Source organism: Pogoniulus pusillus, chromosome 6 (genome assembly GCF_015220805.1).
Source record: "Pogoniulus pusillus isolate bPogPus1 chromosome 6, bPogPus1.pri, whole genome shotgun sequence".
NCBI classification, from domain to species: Eukaryota; Metazoa; Chordata; class Aves; order Piciformes; family Lybiidae; genus Pogoniulus; species Pogoniulus pusillus.
Genome location: NC_087269.1, coordinates 2,919,799 through 2,934,627, shown reverse-complemented (window position 1 = coordinate 2,934,627; position 14,829 = coordinate 2,919,799). Strand labels below are relative to the sequence as shown.

The 14,829-nt window shown below is 49.5% G+C and overlaps 1 protein-coding gene across 7 annotated transcripts in view; it reads left to right on the top strand.

Annotated features, from left to right (window-relative positions):
• The window catches only part of TACC2 (transforming acidic coiled-coil containing protein 2), a 128,017-nt gene that overhangs the window by 43,611 nt on the left and 69,577 nt on the right, over nucleotides 1–14,829 (top strand). The window contains exon 1 of one of the 7 annotated variants that reach the window (XM_064144235.1): nucleotides 4,421–4,859. The exons of the other annotated variants lie outside the window; for them this stretch is intronic. Within the exon in view, the coding sequence (XP_064000305.1) occupies nucleotides 4,792–4,859 (68 nt within the window). The 5' untranslated portion in view covers nucleotides 4,421–4,791. Of the gene's footprint in view, nucleotides 1–4,420; nucleotides 4,860–14,829 lie in introns of those variants that run through there. 7 annotated transcript variants of the gene reach the window in all.

The window sequence follows — 14,829 nt, the reverse complement described above, 5'->3', positions numbered from 1 at the left end:
TGGTTTTGCTCTGTCTGTGCACTTTGCTTTATATGGTGCTGATTTCTGCACAACACCTCAATAATGCATTGCAGCTAGGGGGTAAAGCTAACCCTAACCATTGCCCCAGTCCTTCCCGAGGGGGATAGATGCATGGGGGAGGCTTTTCTTTCAGCAAGCTCTTTGATGTTTCCTTGTGTGTGCATGTGGTGGATGTTCCTAGCTGATGCACATGCCCAGCACGATGGGCAATGAAGCCAAGAGCAAAGAAACACAACATAAATTTCAGTGTAGCATAAACCTTACCACAGCCCTGTCCAGCACTGTTTTAGGTTTGTTTTTTCTTGATGGAGGCCAAAAAAATTCAGATGGAGTGCAAGTGTCTCAAGTCTGAGTTCATATATAAACATGAAATGCACTCAACCCAAATATTTAGGAGCTGGTGCAGTGTTTTAAACAAGTACCCAGTAGACAGCAGGTCTCAATAAAACATTCATTTAGCATAGGCTGAAATGTGGCTTTTGCTTAAAGGGATGAAGCAGGTAGGAAGAGAAATGATGATACTGAATACTTAAATAGTCTTTGTTTTACAGCAGGGATCACAGTGAGTTGTTGTCTGGCTCTCCATCCCCAGGCTGAAGTGCCTGGGGCATCCATAAATCCTCTGACAGTGGGCTTATTTTGATTCTCTTTCTCTTCTGGATAAGAGGAGGCTCAGGGGTGACCTCATTGATGTCTACAACTACCTGAGGGGAGGCTGTAGCCAGGTGGGGTTGGTCTCTTCTCCCAGGCAACCAACAACAGAACGAGGGGACACAGTCTCAAGTTGTGCTGGGGGAGGTCTAGGCTGGATGTTAGGAGGAAGTTCTTGACAGAGAGAGTGATTGGCATTGGAATGGGCTGCCCAGGGAGGTGGTGGAGTTGCCATCCCTAGAAGTGTTCAAGCAAAGCCTGGCTGAGGCACTTAGTGCCATGGTCTGGTTGATTGGCCAGGGCTGGGTGCTAGGTCAGCCTGGATGATCTTGGAGGTCTCTTCCAACCCGCTTGATTCTGTGATCTTAGTGTCTGGTACAGACAGTGCCTGTGCTGTCCCTGCTGGATTCCAGGTACCTGCTTTTGCTTTTTCCAATACAGTGTTTGCCTTCCTAGCTATTCTTTTTTTTTTACTCAGTGCCTTCCTTTTCTCTGTAACCAATGAAATCAAGCAGAGAGCATTTAGGATATTCAAAAGACCATTGCTCTGGAGTGGAGTAGAGCTGCCACGTGTAAAACTGCAGCTGAGCTGTAAGCTCAGCTTAATGGGCTCTCTGAATATAGCCATCTCCTTCTAGCCTGTTGGCTGCTGCCATTCATTTCCCATATTAGATGGAAATAGTGGAGTTGTTAATCATTCCATAGCTGCTGCTGGAGTCTCCATGGGGCTTTTCATAGCCTTTCTTCAAATTCTGTTCTACTTGGGGATGCTGCAGATAGATGTTTATGTGGCACTGTGTTAAAATTCTGCAGAGTTGTGTTTCGATTTGGCTCTACTAATTCGCTGTCATTAACAAAATCATCCAGTTCATGGCATTTTATGCTTATCCTGGTAAATTTCTGATGAGGTGAATGCTGCAGTAAGAGGCCTGGGTTCTCTAGCAGCCTGGATTCTCGAGCAAAGCAGAGGTACAAGCCTGTCAAGTGACCCCTCTCCTGTGTTTTCATCCCTGAGAGTTGTAGAGTTGTGATGGTGCCTGGGATGAGTCTGGTTCCTCATCTCTTGTCCAGTGGTGACTGGAAGTGGCTGTTTGGGCAGGTCATCACAGAATCACCAGACTCTCAGGGTTGGAAGAGACCTCAAGGATCATCCACTTCCAGCCCTCCTGCCCTGGGCAGGGACACCCAGAATCACATTCAGCCTGGCCACAAAAGCCTCCAGGGATGAGGCTTCTGCCACCTCCCTGGAAAACTTGTTTCAGGGTCTCACCACCCTCATGTTGAAGAACTTCTTCCTAACGACCACTCTGAATCTACCCACTTCTAGTTTTGCTCCATTGCTTCTAGTCATGCTGCCCAGATAGTAAGAGCCTTCCCCTGGGAGCTGGCAAATACAGAAGGTGTAATGAGCTGCACCACCTTGACAAGGGAGCATCAGAACTGGACTGTGTTTTAGAGCTTGGAGGTTATCTGAAGCTCAGATACCCAGCTGGGTGCCAGGAATTATGAAGCTGAGTCCCAGGGTGAGGTGGTGGTGCTGCAGGGGGAGGTCTGGGCTGGATGTTAGGAGGAAGTTGTTGGCAGAGAAGAGTGATTGGCATTGGAATGGGCTGCCCAGGGAGGTGGTGGAGTCACTGTCCCTAGAGGTGTTCAAGAAAAGCCTGGATGGGGCACTTAGTGCCATGGTTTGGTTGATGGGACAGGGCTGGGTGCTAGGTTGGACTGGATGATCTTAGAGATCTCTTCCAACCTGGTTGCTTCTATGACTTGAGACCAGCATTGCACAACAAGAGAGACTAGAAATCAGTATTGGACTTTTCCAAGAAACAAAACAACATCAAAACTGTATCTTGCTCAGAAGTCTGTGGCTAAATGGAGTGCTGGCTCACCAGATTTTTCCCCCCTAGTTGAAAAAATAGGGAAAGAAAAAAGGAAAAAAAAAAGGGGTGGGTGGTTAAAAAAAGCATATTGATGCTGTTCATAAAAGAGAGTTTAATTTAGGCAGTCCCTGGAAATGTGCTTCATGTTCACTAAGCATTTGTGTTTCTACTTATCCCAAGAACAGTTTACTGCAAATGTATACAGCAGCCCTTCTTTCTGTAAAGTAAGCAAATCCTAATGGATTTGTCTTTCTGGAAGCCAAGGGGGGGGGGAAATAGAAGGTATTAAGGTGTGAGCCTGGAGAGGCCTGCCCTGAAGCATGCTGTAGTAGGTGCTTGGAAGCTTCTATGCTTTAATAGTTCTGTTAAATGTGTCAGATCATTTTGACCTCTCTGCCCTGTCAGGCATGCAGAATTGTTACACAGCTTCAAGCTGGGCTCTTTAGCTTGGAGAAGAGGAGCCTGAGAGGTGACCTCATCAGTGTTTATAAAGATGTGCAGGTGAGTGCCAGGAGGCTGGAGCCAGGCTCTGCTGGGTGATGCCTGATGACAGCACAAGGGGCACTGAGTGGAAGCTGAGGTAGAGGAAGTTTCATTTAAACACAAGGAGGAATTTTTTCCCTGTGAGGGTGACAGAGCACTGGGACAGGCTGCCCGGGGGGGCTGTGGAGTCTCCCTCTCAGGAGATACTCAAAACCCACCTGGATGTGTTCCTGTGTGATCTGCTCTGGGTGATCCTGCTCTGGCAGAGAGGTTGGATTGGATAAGCTTTGGAAGTCCCTTCCAGCTCCTGACACTCTGTGATTCTGTGATTCTGTGAAGCCATTTGTGTCCCTAGAGCTTAATTCCTGACACAGCCAGCAGTGCAGCTGATGGCTCCTTCAGTGATGTGAAACATAACTTGCTTGTGGAGTGCCTGCTGTTTGCTGAAGGTGGTGATGTGGAGAATGATGCTGTCCAGCCCTTTCAGCTTCTTGTGCAGGTGAATTCCCAGTCCCACGGTACTGGAGAAATGAGAACTGTATCTGCAGGCTTTGGAATGCTGTTTGCTTGGGCTGGTACTTTCCAGGCTAGTAATCACATCAGTATTCTTCTCGGTGACGCCCCCTGTGACAGGACAAGGGGCAAGGGGTGGAAGCTGAGGCATAGGAACTTTCATTTAAACACCAGGAGGATTTTTTCCCCCGTGGGTGACAGAGCGCTGGAACAGGCTGCCCAGGGCGGTTGTGGAGTCTCCCTCTCTGGAGATGTGTGTGATCTGTTCTAGGTGATGCTGCTCCAGCAGGGGGGTTGGACTGGATGAGCTTTGGAGGTCCCTTCCAGCCCCTGTCGTTCTGTGATTCCCCGATGAGCATCCCCACGGCTCTGCACCCCCCGATCCTGTGCCTGCACAGACAGAAGCAGAATGGTTAAGTGCCCTGATGCGCTGGGCAGGGTCTGCCTGCTCCCACATTGGCTTGTTTACCTTGGCTGCTCATGATATTCTCCCTACGCTCCTCATGGAAGATTCCATTTTTTTTTTGGCGAGAGGGATGAGCTCCTTCGCAGAAGTGAAGCCAGAAAAAGCGAAAGCAGCCGTTGAGCCCTTCAGAGCTCTCGGCAGCGATGCTGGCAGGCACTCCGCGCCTCTGACCGCGGGGCGATGCATGCAGGGCACCCAGCGCTGCCGCGGATTTGCATTTCAAATCAGCTGAGTCAACACAATATAGAATGGTCCTGCCTGGAGGTCCTTAGGGAGCCACAGTAGCTGACAATGTGTGCTTAAAGGGAGGGTCTGCTTTTCTTCTTCCTTTTTTTCCCCCCCTTTTTTTTTTCTTTTCTGTTTTTTTGTTGGTTTTTTTTTTTCTCCCCCCCCCCCCCTCCTTGAAGCCAGCCTCAGTAGCCAATAGACCTGTGGTGGAGGCGCCTGCACCGTAGCCGCTTGTTGGACCACTGATGTGCAGCAGATGATTAGCCTGTCACACCGGCTGGGATTTGATTTGATTTTCTAAATAGCCTTCATCTGGATAGGAAAAAAAACCCACCACCAACAAAAAAAAACCAACTTAAAAAATCCACTGGCAACAGTTCAGAGAAGAGAAGCTGCTGCCGGAGTGTTTCTGCTTGTGCTGCCCCTGATGCGAGCAGCTGTTCCCATCTGCAGTGCAGCATCGCCGGCTCGGCACGGGCAGAGCTCGGAGGGCTCTGGGAGGACGCTGGCCCTGCTCGCATCTCGCTTCCAGCCCAGGGCACGCTGAGGATGGGAGGGTCGCAGTCCCTGCAGCAGGCACAGGCAGGTAGCCTGAACCGGGAGCCGTCAGAGGCCATGTAAGTGCGGATTCCCTTCGCCCCTCTCCTCCCTGCGTGCCGCCGGGCCTGCAGCCTGGCTGCGCTTCACCTGGGCGCTGCGGGCAGGAGCTGACTTTGTGTCTGAGGCCTTTGTTTCGCTGCTGATTGCGGCCGGGCTTTGCCCCGCGTTGTGAGGTGTGCTGCAGGAGGCTGCCCGGGTGGGGAGGCAGGCAGGCAGCTCGCTCGGGTGCCCGGCCCCGCAATAGCTGCGTGCCATATGTTTTGTCTTTTATGTTTTGGATGCATCATCGATCAAAGACCCTGAGCGTCTCCAGCAAACAAAACCCCACTCCTTTCCCCCCCTTCCTGAACCCACCACCTCGGTGTGTGCTGTTTGCAATGCACAGCCCGGAGCTGCATTTCCACGAGGTTTTTTTCAGGGCATCTTTTCTTCCTTTCTCTATACAGAGAACCCTGTTTTTCAGGTCACATCACCCTTATCAGCATCATCTCCATCATGGTGGTGTATCTGCTGATGAATCACTTGCCAGGTGTCCTCAGATCTCTCCTCCCCGAAGGCCAACTCTGAAAGATGCATTGAGGGCAGGGAGGAAAAGGCAAACAATTAGTGCTGGCTCGGAACAGGTTAGCACTTCTTCAGATGGCTAAAGCCTGTGCCGAGCTGCACAGATGTGTGCATGCAGAAACAGCAGAGTCATTTCCCATCTGTGCGTGGGATTTTGGGTGAGGATTCATCAGTTTACTTAGCCACCGGTGCTTCTCCCTGAACCTCCACCACACCCCACTCAGCTGGCATGCTGGGGCGTGGACTCTACCTCTGAATGGCTTTCAGGAGCATTGCCTTGCCTCCTGCTGTCGTTTCAGTTACATCAATCACGTTTCTCTGTCTGAGCACAGAGTTCATTTCTGAACATGTGTTTTGGTAAGTTTTAGTATTTATTCAGCAGGGCTGCTCTATCAACTGGCCTCAGAGGTCTCTCTCAAATTGGTTTTTAATGTAATGTCTGCTTATTAAGGCAGATCTGATTATAGTTGAGACATCATCTGTGTGTTTGAGATAAGTGCTTCTGAATCACTGGGGAATGATAGAGCAGTAACTGATAGTTTACCTCTATTATAGGCCTTACCAGTAGGTGTCTGGTCCCTATTGTCATATTTCAGTGTATCAGCAGATAGCTTTGCTTGATACTGTCTTGTTTCATTTGTAAGGCAGAGGCCTAAGAGCATTTCTGCAGCCGTTTGTTCCTCTGATGTAGAGCTTCACCAATTAAGACTTGTTAGTTCCATTTGTATAGCAGTAAGGTTTGTACATACAGCATCTCTGTTAACAGCATTGTGGGATAAACTGCTGCCTCAGTCTCCTCAAGGTAAATCCCATTTTCATCTGTACAAACTCATGTTGATCTTTAACAGTGTTCCATGGTCCCAAAGCAGGGCTCAGTGGTTTCTTATCTACGACGTTCACAGCCTTTCATTGAGAAGCGTATTGAGCAAGGTACCTGTGTGTGGATGGATCTGGGGGACACGTGGGGAAATTGATAGTATGATCTCCTTCAGTGGCTCCTTTTATATATAAATATACTCATCTTCTGCAGTTCATTGTGCCTGTGGGGATCTCTTAAGGCCTGACATAATCCACAGATGTACGTTTGGCACAAGGCATCGTTCAGTAACTGCTGATGTCCTCGGGAAGAGTTTGTGACAGCTATTGCTGCCCTTCTGTTCTTGTGTTGCTAGGAGAGTGTGCCATTTTCTACACTCTTTAAAACCAGATAAGGCTGGAGGTGTTTCTTTACCCTTTAGGAAGTACTGAGCCTGTTTTCTGAACACAAGAGCATCCTTACAGGATGTCTTGGCAATCCACTGTGGTCTGGCACTTTGGCTTGATACTCTGATCACTGTAACTTTCACCAACACTTTTAAATTTAGCTGAGGTTATATTTAGCTGACACTGCACAAAGAAGCAAATTTCTTAATGGCAGGGATAGTTCAGAGGCAAAAACATCCTGCCCTGTCCCAGGCAAGTCGGGTAACTGCCCGTGCAGTTACAGCATCCCTGAAGTCATCGTTCTAGCCGTCAGCAGAGGCCAAATGCGTAACGGAGACAGCTTCTGAACAAAGGGAAAGCAGGGCTGCATTTGCCTTCCCCGAGTTCATTAGATTAGAAGGGTGTTAATCAAAAATCATTACTGCAATAGATTTACCTTAGCATCAAAAATGTACAGAGGCAAATCCCTTAGCTGCTGGTTTAGGAGTGCCTCCAAGGTGTCCTGTGATGGACTTCTGCACTCGGCACAGGGAAAGGCATGGAAAGAAGCTAATGGTGGAATCAATGCTGAAAAGGGGTCTAGGTCAAGATTTTAGAGTGTATCCGTAATCAAATATGCTCTTTTTACATGTGTGTGCCAAATCCCCGATTTTAATGTAAATTTATTTCAGCCAGGATAAAAGCAGTTGTGATAAAATCAGTATTGATACTGACAGCCTGAGGCATTCTGTTGTTCACTGGGGATTATTAGTGACCTAGTCACTAGCAGTAGACAATTGTCCTTTTATTTAAGGCAGAAGAAGAGAAAAGGTCAGTTTTAAATGATGAAAAAGGAAAAGCCCAGGGGAAGCCCATGACAATAAAAGTTAAGTGCAGATAAAAGCGGTGTGTTTCAGACCTCCCTATTGACATTATAAGCACTGCCATGTGCTGTGCACATTGCAGCAGGCACCCTGGTGGTCACAGATTGAGCTAAATCAAAGGCACGTTTTAACCAGATAATAGGAATGGACTTGGTTGAAATAAAAGCAGATGCGAGTGGGATGTTGTGCAGGAATTTGTTCAGGTGTGCACACACAACTCCTGCCTCTGTGATGGTGTCATGGTACCCTTGAGTGCACTGTTTGTGCTACACCGAGGCACCACATTGGTCCTTGTGAGGGTGTGAGCAGAACTCAGCTTGCCAAGTGCTGGTCAGTGGTTTGCTTTTTAGTAGCAATGTATTTCTGTCTCTTGGAAGAAGATTTGTTTTAAGTATTGGGCAACTGGACCTGTTGGTAAGGTTTCCATGTTAGTAGGTGGTCAAATATTGGTAGCTCTTAGGCAGTTGTCATCTCTGAATCATTTTTATTCTCTGTTGGAAAGGAGAACTTCAGCATGAACCACACCTTCCTTTTGTGGAGTGTTATGGTTGCTGTCCATCCTTGCAGCAGCTGGGCAGCACTTAGCCTCACTGCCCATTACTTGATCAGCCAAAAAGCTGATGATGTGTTATTTCCTCCCATCAGGAGCTCTCCGTGCTGCGCTGCGTCTCAAGCATTTCCATCCCTTGCCAATCCAAGGGGAAAATGACTGAAGGCTGAGCCAGCTCCCACTGAAGCTGCTGGTGAAATGTCCACCGAGTTCAGTGGGAGCTGGATCATGCTCCAAGAAAGAAATCACATGTTACTGGACATTGGTAGCAGGCCAAGATGTTGGTGCCCTTGTGGGTTGTTTTTCAGTGTCTCTTCTGCTGCGTGGTCTTCTGTTTGTTGGCTGGTGGAAAGACTCAGAACAATTCAAACTGGATTGACTCAGCCTTGTGCCTAAGAGATGTGAGCAGCTGTTCTGTGTCTGCATGTGTGTGTATATATAAATATAGGGATATACTAATATAGGTGTATATGTACAGGTATATATAAATATAGGTATAGATAAGTATAGGTGTATATATAAATATAGAATCATAGAATCAGTCAGGGTTGGAAGGGACCACAAGGAGCAGCCAGTTCCAACCCCCCTGCCATGCCCAGGGACACCCTACCTTAGAGCAGGCTGCCCACAGCCTCATCCAGCCTGGCCTTAAGCACCTCCAGCCATGGGGCATCAACCACCTCCCTGGGCAACCCATTCCAGGCTCTCAACCCTCTCATGCTCAACAACTTCCTCCTCACGTCCAGTCTGAACCTACCCATCTCCAGCTGTGCTCCATTCCCCCCAGTCCTGTTGCTACCTGAGAGCCTAAAAAGTCCTTCCTCAGCTTTTTTGTAGGCCCCCTTCAGATACTGGAAGGCCACAGGAATGTCACCTGGGAGCCTCCTCTTCTCCAGACTGAACAGTCTCAACTCTTTCAGTCTGTCCTCACAGCAGAGCTGCTGCAGCCTCTGAGCATCTCAGTGGCCCTTCTCTGGATACACTCCAGCATCTCCACATCCTTCTTGTAATGGGGGCTCCAGAAATGGATGCAGTACTCCAGGTGGGGTCTCACCAGAGTGCAGTAGAGGGGCAGAATCACCTCCTTGGCCCTGCTGGCCACACTTCTGCTGCTGCAGCCCAGGCTTTGGTTGTCCCTCTGGGCTGCAAGTGCACACTGCTGGATCCTGTTGAGCTTCTCCTCCAGCAGCACCCCCAAGTCCTTCTCCTCAGGGCTGCTCTCCAGCCACTCACTGCCCAGCCTGGATTTGTGCTTGCCAAATGTAGTACCTTGCCCTTGGTCTTGTTGAACCTTCTGAGGTTGGCTTGTGCTCACCTCTGCAGCCTGTCCAGGTTCCTCTGGATGGCATCCCTACCCTCCAGCCTGTCTGCTGTACCACACAGCTTGGTGTGCTCAGCAAACTTGCTGAGGCTGTACTCCATGCCACTGTCCATGGCACCCCCAAAGATGTTGAAATATGGGTGTATATGTATTGGTATATATAAATATGGCTCTATATAGATATAGGTGTATGTGTGTAGCTGTATATAAAATAGATATATATTTATGTACACCTATAAACCTTTTCTGTATGGACATACAAAAAATGCAGCCCTTGCCACTACTGTTCAATTTTTTTCTCTCTCCCAAACTTAAAAGAATCCACTGGTATGGTTCTGGGGAGTTTGAAAGAAAATCAGCCTGCTAAGAGACTTGCACAGGGAAATCTTCTTAAAGCCTACATAGAAGAGAGATGCCTCTAAACTACTGAAAAGAATTTGAGTCTTGGGAGGAGGGGAGGCTTCTGTCGCTGAATGACTCTTTGGTCTGAGTAAATCCTGTGCCAGATAGCTCTGCCCATTGTCAGTGTTCTGCAGAAATTTGTTTTCTTCCTCCCTTTATTGACAGTCATCATTAAGCATCCCCATCAGTAAGTAGAGCACACACTATCTACTCCGTTTGTCTGCTGAACAGAGTGAACTGCTGCAAGAGTGTGGGGGTTTTACTTAGGAGAAAGTGGACCAGAATAACAAACTCACCTGCCAAGCTCCCCAGTCTTTTATTCCAGCCTCTCTTACTTGAGTCTGAGGAATCTCATCTCTGCAGTCAGTGACAGCTCTTCCTTTGCTAGGGGAGGTGATTACATCAGCTGCTAGCTCTGTCACTGGAAGCAGGCAGGTCACGTTTGGGCTTGGGAACACATTACAAAGGCCCCAGACTCACTCTTTTCTTAGCAAGGCACATGTGTGTACGTCTGAAAGCTCTCTGCTTTGAACGGTGTGCCCTGTGCTCTGCCGTCTGGAGCTGCTGGCATCTGCCACCTGCTGTGACATGCAGGCAAACTGGGCAATACAAACTGGAGTGAGGCAGTGCAGATGTCAATGAAAGGGCACTCCGGTGCGGGCAGTGCTCGTGGTCCGAGCTGCTTCCCTCTCTGCTTTTGCTTCTTTCATTTGCTTGGCCCAGCAGCCAGAGGATCTGCTTGTTAGATCTCAGAGGTGCTCCTCAGTCCTGTGTGTCTTTAGGCAGCAGCCTGGGTGCCTTGAATGCATCTCTGGCGTGCCAGTTGTGCACAGAAAAGTGGGTCTGTCTTCTGTAAGCACCACTGCCTTGGTTTGACATCTCACACTTGGAGAGAGGTTTTGTGTTTGCTCATGTTTTAGATCACAGGCTCACAGGATGTCAGGGGATGGAAGGAACCCAAAATGATCATCCAGTCCAACCCCACTGCCAGAGCAGGACCATACAATCTAGCTCAGGTCACACAGGAACACATCCAGATAGGCCTTGAAAGGCTCCAGAGAAGGAGACTTCACAACCTCTCTGGGCAGCCTGTGCCAGTGCTCTGGGACCCTTAGAGTCAAGAAGTTCCCCCTTGTGTTGAGGTGGAAGCTCCTGTGCTGCAGCTTCCATCCATTGCTCCTTGTCCTATCCCAGGGAGCAAGTGAGCAGAGCCTGTCCCCCCACTCCTGACCCCCAACCCTCAGATAGTTATTAGATCCCCTCTGAGACTTCTCCAGAGTAAGCAGCCCCAGGTCCCTCAGCCTCTCCTCACCAGGCAGTGCTCCTGTCCCCTCATCACCCTCATAGCCCTCCCTTGGACTCCCTCGATGGTATTTTCTTGTCCCTCTCTGGTGCTGTGTTAAGGATTCAGCTGTGTAACCAACTGCCTTTAGTCCAGGCAAGCAGGCCTGTAAGTGGCAAAAGGCAGAGTTTTAGTTGTAGCTAGAATTTCAAGGCAGTTTGCATTTCCTCTGAGAATTTGGGTGTGTTTGCTGTAGGAAACAAACCAAACAAAATCATTTTTACTGTGGTGAATAAAAGGAAGAAGAGTTGTCATTTTCCTTCAGATCCTTGAGTGCTCTGGAGCAACCATCTGAATTTCACAGCTGACTGTGGCTGGGGTGTTGTGTACTCCTGTTAGCAGCAGGGAGCCAGTGGCATGAGGGAAAAAGAGATCATTACTTTCACGTTCCCACCACAGTCTGCAGTTTCAGAGGTTTCTTTCGTGGTACAATTTGACCTGAGAGCCTTCAGTGATGGTGGTAGTAGGCAAGGTAGTAAAATTCCTCCTTAGCTCTAGAAACAGAAGTGGAGTTTGCAATGCAGACTGTCTAAACATGGAACATGTGAACTGAACCTGGTTTGAGCCACTGCAGGTATCCCTGGGGCAGACCTCAGCCCTGCTGATTTTGTTTGTTGCTTCCCCAGAGCGGATTGCTACAGCTCCTCTCCCTCTGCTCTTAGGGCTGGTGAAGGAGATGAGTGGGGGCTTGGGAAGCCTCTCGCTTTCCAGAGGCAGAACTGGGGCCACTGGCTATGTGGGGATGAAAAGTGAAGTTTGGGGAAACCTGGGGCTTTCCATTGCTTTGATTTTTATTGAGCAGCATCCCTAGGGTTATGCTCAAAGTTACAAGATCTCCTCTAAACAAAAGAAGCTTGTTCCTAGGGCTAAACCTAGACTAGATTGCCTCTGAAATCAAAGTGTTGTTAGATAAGCTCCTGCTTTTGATTGTTGATTTTCTTCAGTGCAGAAATCTGCACTTATTTGTCTTAGAGTGAGTCTGGAGGAAGGCCACAAAGATGCTCAGAGGGCTGGAGCACCTCTGCTATGAGGACAGGCTACAAGAGTTGGGGCTCTGCAGCCTGGAGAGGGGAAGGCTTTGAGGAGACCTTGGAGTGGCCTTCCAGTGTCTGAAGGAGGCTACAGGAGGGCTGAGGAGGGACTGTTGACAAGGTCTGGTAATAACAGGACAAGGAGGAATGGGTTTAAACTGGCAGAGGGGAGATTGAAACTGGATGTTAGGAGAGGGTTCTTTCCAGTGAGGGTGGTGAGACACTGGCACAGGTTGCCCAGGGAGGTTGTGGATCACAGAATCACAGCATGGGATCTTCAGCCTTCGATCACATTCTGTGGTCCACAACCTCCCTGGAGGTGTTCAAGGCCAGGTTGGATGAAGCCTTGAGCCACCTGTTCTAGTAGGAGGTGTCCCTGCCGATGGCAGGGGACTGGCACTGGATGGGCTTTGAGGTCCCTTCCAACCTAAACCACTCTGTGATTCTTAATTCCTTGCTCTCTGTAGAAGGGAGGCCACTGTTGTGCCGGGGAGAGGGTTTGGCTGCTAAAGGAGGGGGAGCAAGGCATTGGAATTTGTTTAACTTCCCAAGTGCGGGACCGTCCCCATCCCAAGAAGGAGCCTGGGAAGAAGGGAAGGGTTAGCAGTCGCTCCTCACCTGGCAGAGCTGCGGGCGGTACAGCTGGGTGCCAGCTGCTGAGATGCCACCGCACCACGGCGCTTGCGTTCCCCGGCTCGGCCGTGCTGAGTGGGCACTGCCCGGAGCTGGCCGTGCAGGCAGCCCCTGCCGAGGGGGACGCTTCGGTTTGGCGGAGCTGAGCGCCGGAGCAGCGCCCCTGGGAGAGGTAAAGCTGCAGCTCTGCCGAAGGCAGCGAGACAGTTCCCGGAGCCGCCCCCGGGGGCGGCAGCAGGAGGCTCACACCCAGCCCCGAGTCAGGAGATGAAACTGCTATAGCCCAGCCAGAGAGTGGTTCTTGTTAATGGGTTCCGATGGCTTTTGTCCTCCGCTCCTACGGCTCGCCGCAGCGTTTCTATCCGTGCAGTGCTTTGCGCCTTGAAGCAAGGGCTCAGTGTCACTGAAGGAAGGGTGAAGCTTTGCGCAGGGTGACATGGACAGAGCATGGAGTGGGTGGGGGGCAGAGGGCCTCCTTCATGCCCTCTTTCTCTCTCCATCCCCCACGCCATCAGCATGGCAGGAGCACAGTGTGATTTCCACACCCCCCTCTTTTCGGAGATGAAGATCAGCTGGGGCCCCAGGGGTTACAGGTAGCATCCTTGCGCCTCCCTGCATCCTGCATCCCAGCAGTGTGGCCGAGCAGAAATGGAGCTCTGTGTTGCATTTAAAAGGTAGCTCCAATAAACAAAGCCATTCCAAACCTCTGGCTTCCAATGAATTATTGATTGTTTTCTCCTGAAGCCGTGGCGTGATGCTGTAGAGCAATGAGCATGGGCATCTGGCTGCTTTCTAAGGAGTAGTTAGCAGGATGTTGTTACCTGGATGTTGTTACTTTAGAGCTCAGTACTAAAGGCAGAGGAAGGACATTTGCCTTGGGCATTAAATACTTCAACTCCTGACTCAAGTACCAATCCCTAACCAATCAGAACAAACAAAGGACAGCACTGGCTGGGATTGCAATGTATGAGCTGGTTAAAACTAGATTTGTGGCAGGTATTTCCCACCTTGGATATTTATCCTGCATCTTCATTCTTTCTTCTCATCTAGTCAGAGATTTCTGTGTTTGAATATTTAGCAGCCTGTGGTGAGGGACATGTTAATGCATTTGCTGTTGTGACATCTGGAGATGAGTGCCTTTAATTAAATGGCATTGTCCTGTTATTCCTCTGAGAATAAAACCTCTACCTGAGAAGAGCATAGAGATTAAAAAAGCCCAAAAGTGTCTTCAGTCCCAAGTCCTGTTTCTGTTTCCATTATTCGACTGAAACCAGGCAAAGGGAAAGCAGGGCTGGCCAGAAAGGATGGCAACTTGGCTCATTATTCATTTGGGTCAGTAATCCTGAAAAATAAGCCCTGGTAGATCTCAGGAAAAGCAATGAAAAGGAAAATTTGAACATCATTTAGGGCAAGATGGGGAACTTCTCACTAATCATTAAGAGAAATGACTGAAGTCATTTCAGTGACTCTTCAGTCAATGACTGAAGAGAAATGACTGTACCAGGAGCAGTGTGGCCAGTAGGACAAGGGAGGTTATTCTTCCTCTGTACTCAACAGTCAACACCTTGAGTACTGCATCTAGTTCTGGGCTCCTAAGTTCAAGGGAGATGTTGAGATACTGGAATGTGTCCAGAGAAGGGCAGCAAGGCTGGTGAGGGGCCTGGAGCACAAACCCTATGAGGAGAGGCTGAGGGAGCTGGGGGTGTGCAGCCTGCAGCAGAGGAGGCTCAGGGCAGAGCTCATTGCTGTCTACAGCTACCTGAAGGGAGACTGTAGCCAAGTAGGGGTTGATCTCTTCTGCCAGGCAACCAGCAACAGAACAAGGGGACGCAGACTCAAGTTGTGCCAGGGGAGGTCTAGGCTGGATGTTAGGAGAGTGAATGAGCCATTGGAATGGGCTGCCCAGGGAGGTGGTGGAGTCACCATCCCTGGAGGTGCTCAAGAAAAGCCTGGCTGGGGCACTTAGTGCCATGGTCTGGTTGATTGGCCAGGGCTGGGTGCTAGGTTGGACTGGATGAGCTTGGAGGTCTCTCCCAACCTGGTTGATTCTATGATTCCAAGTAGTTTGAAGTGCTGCT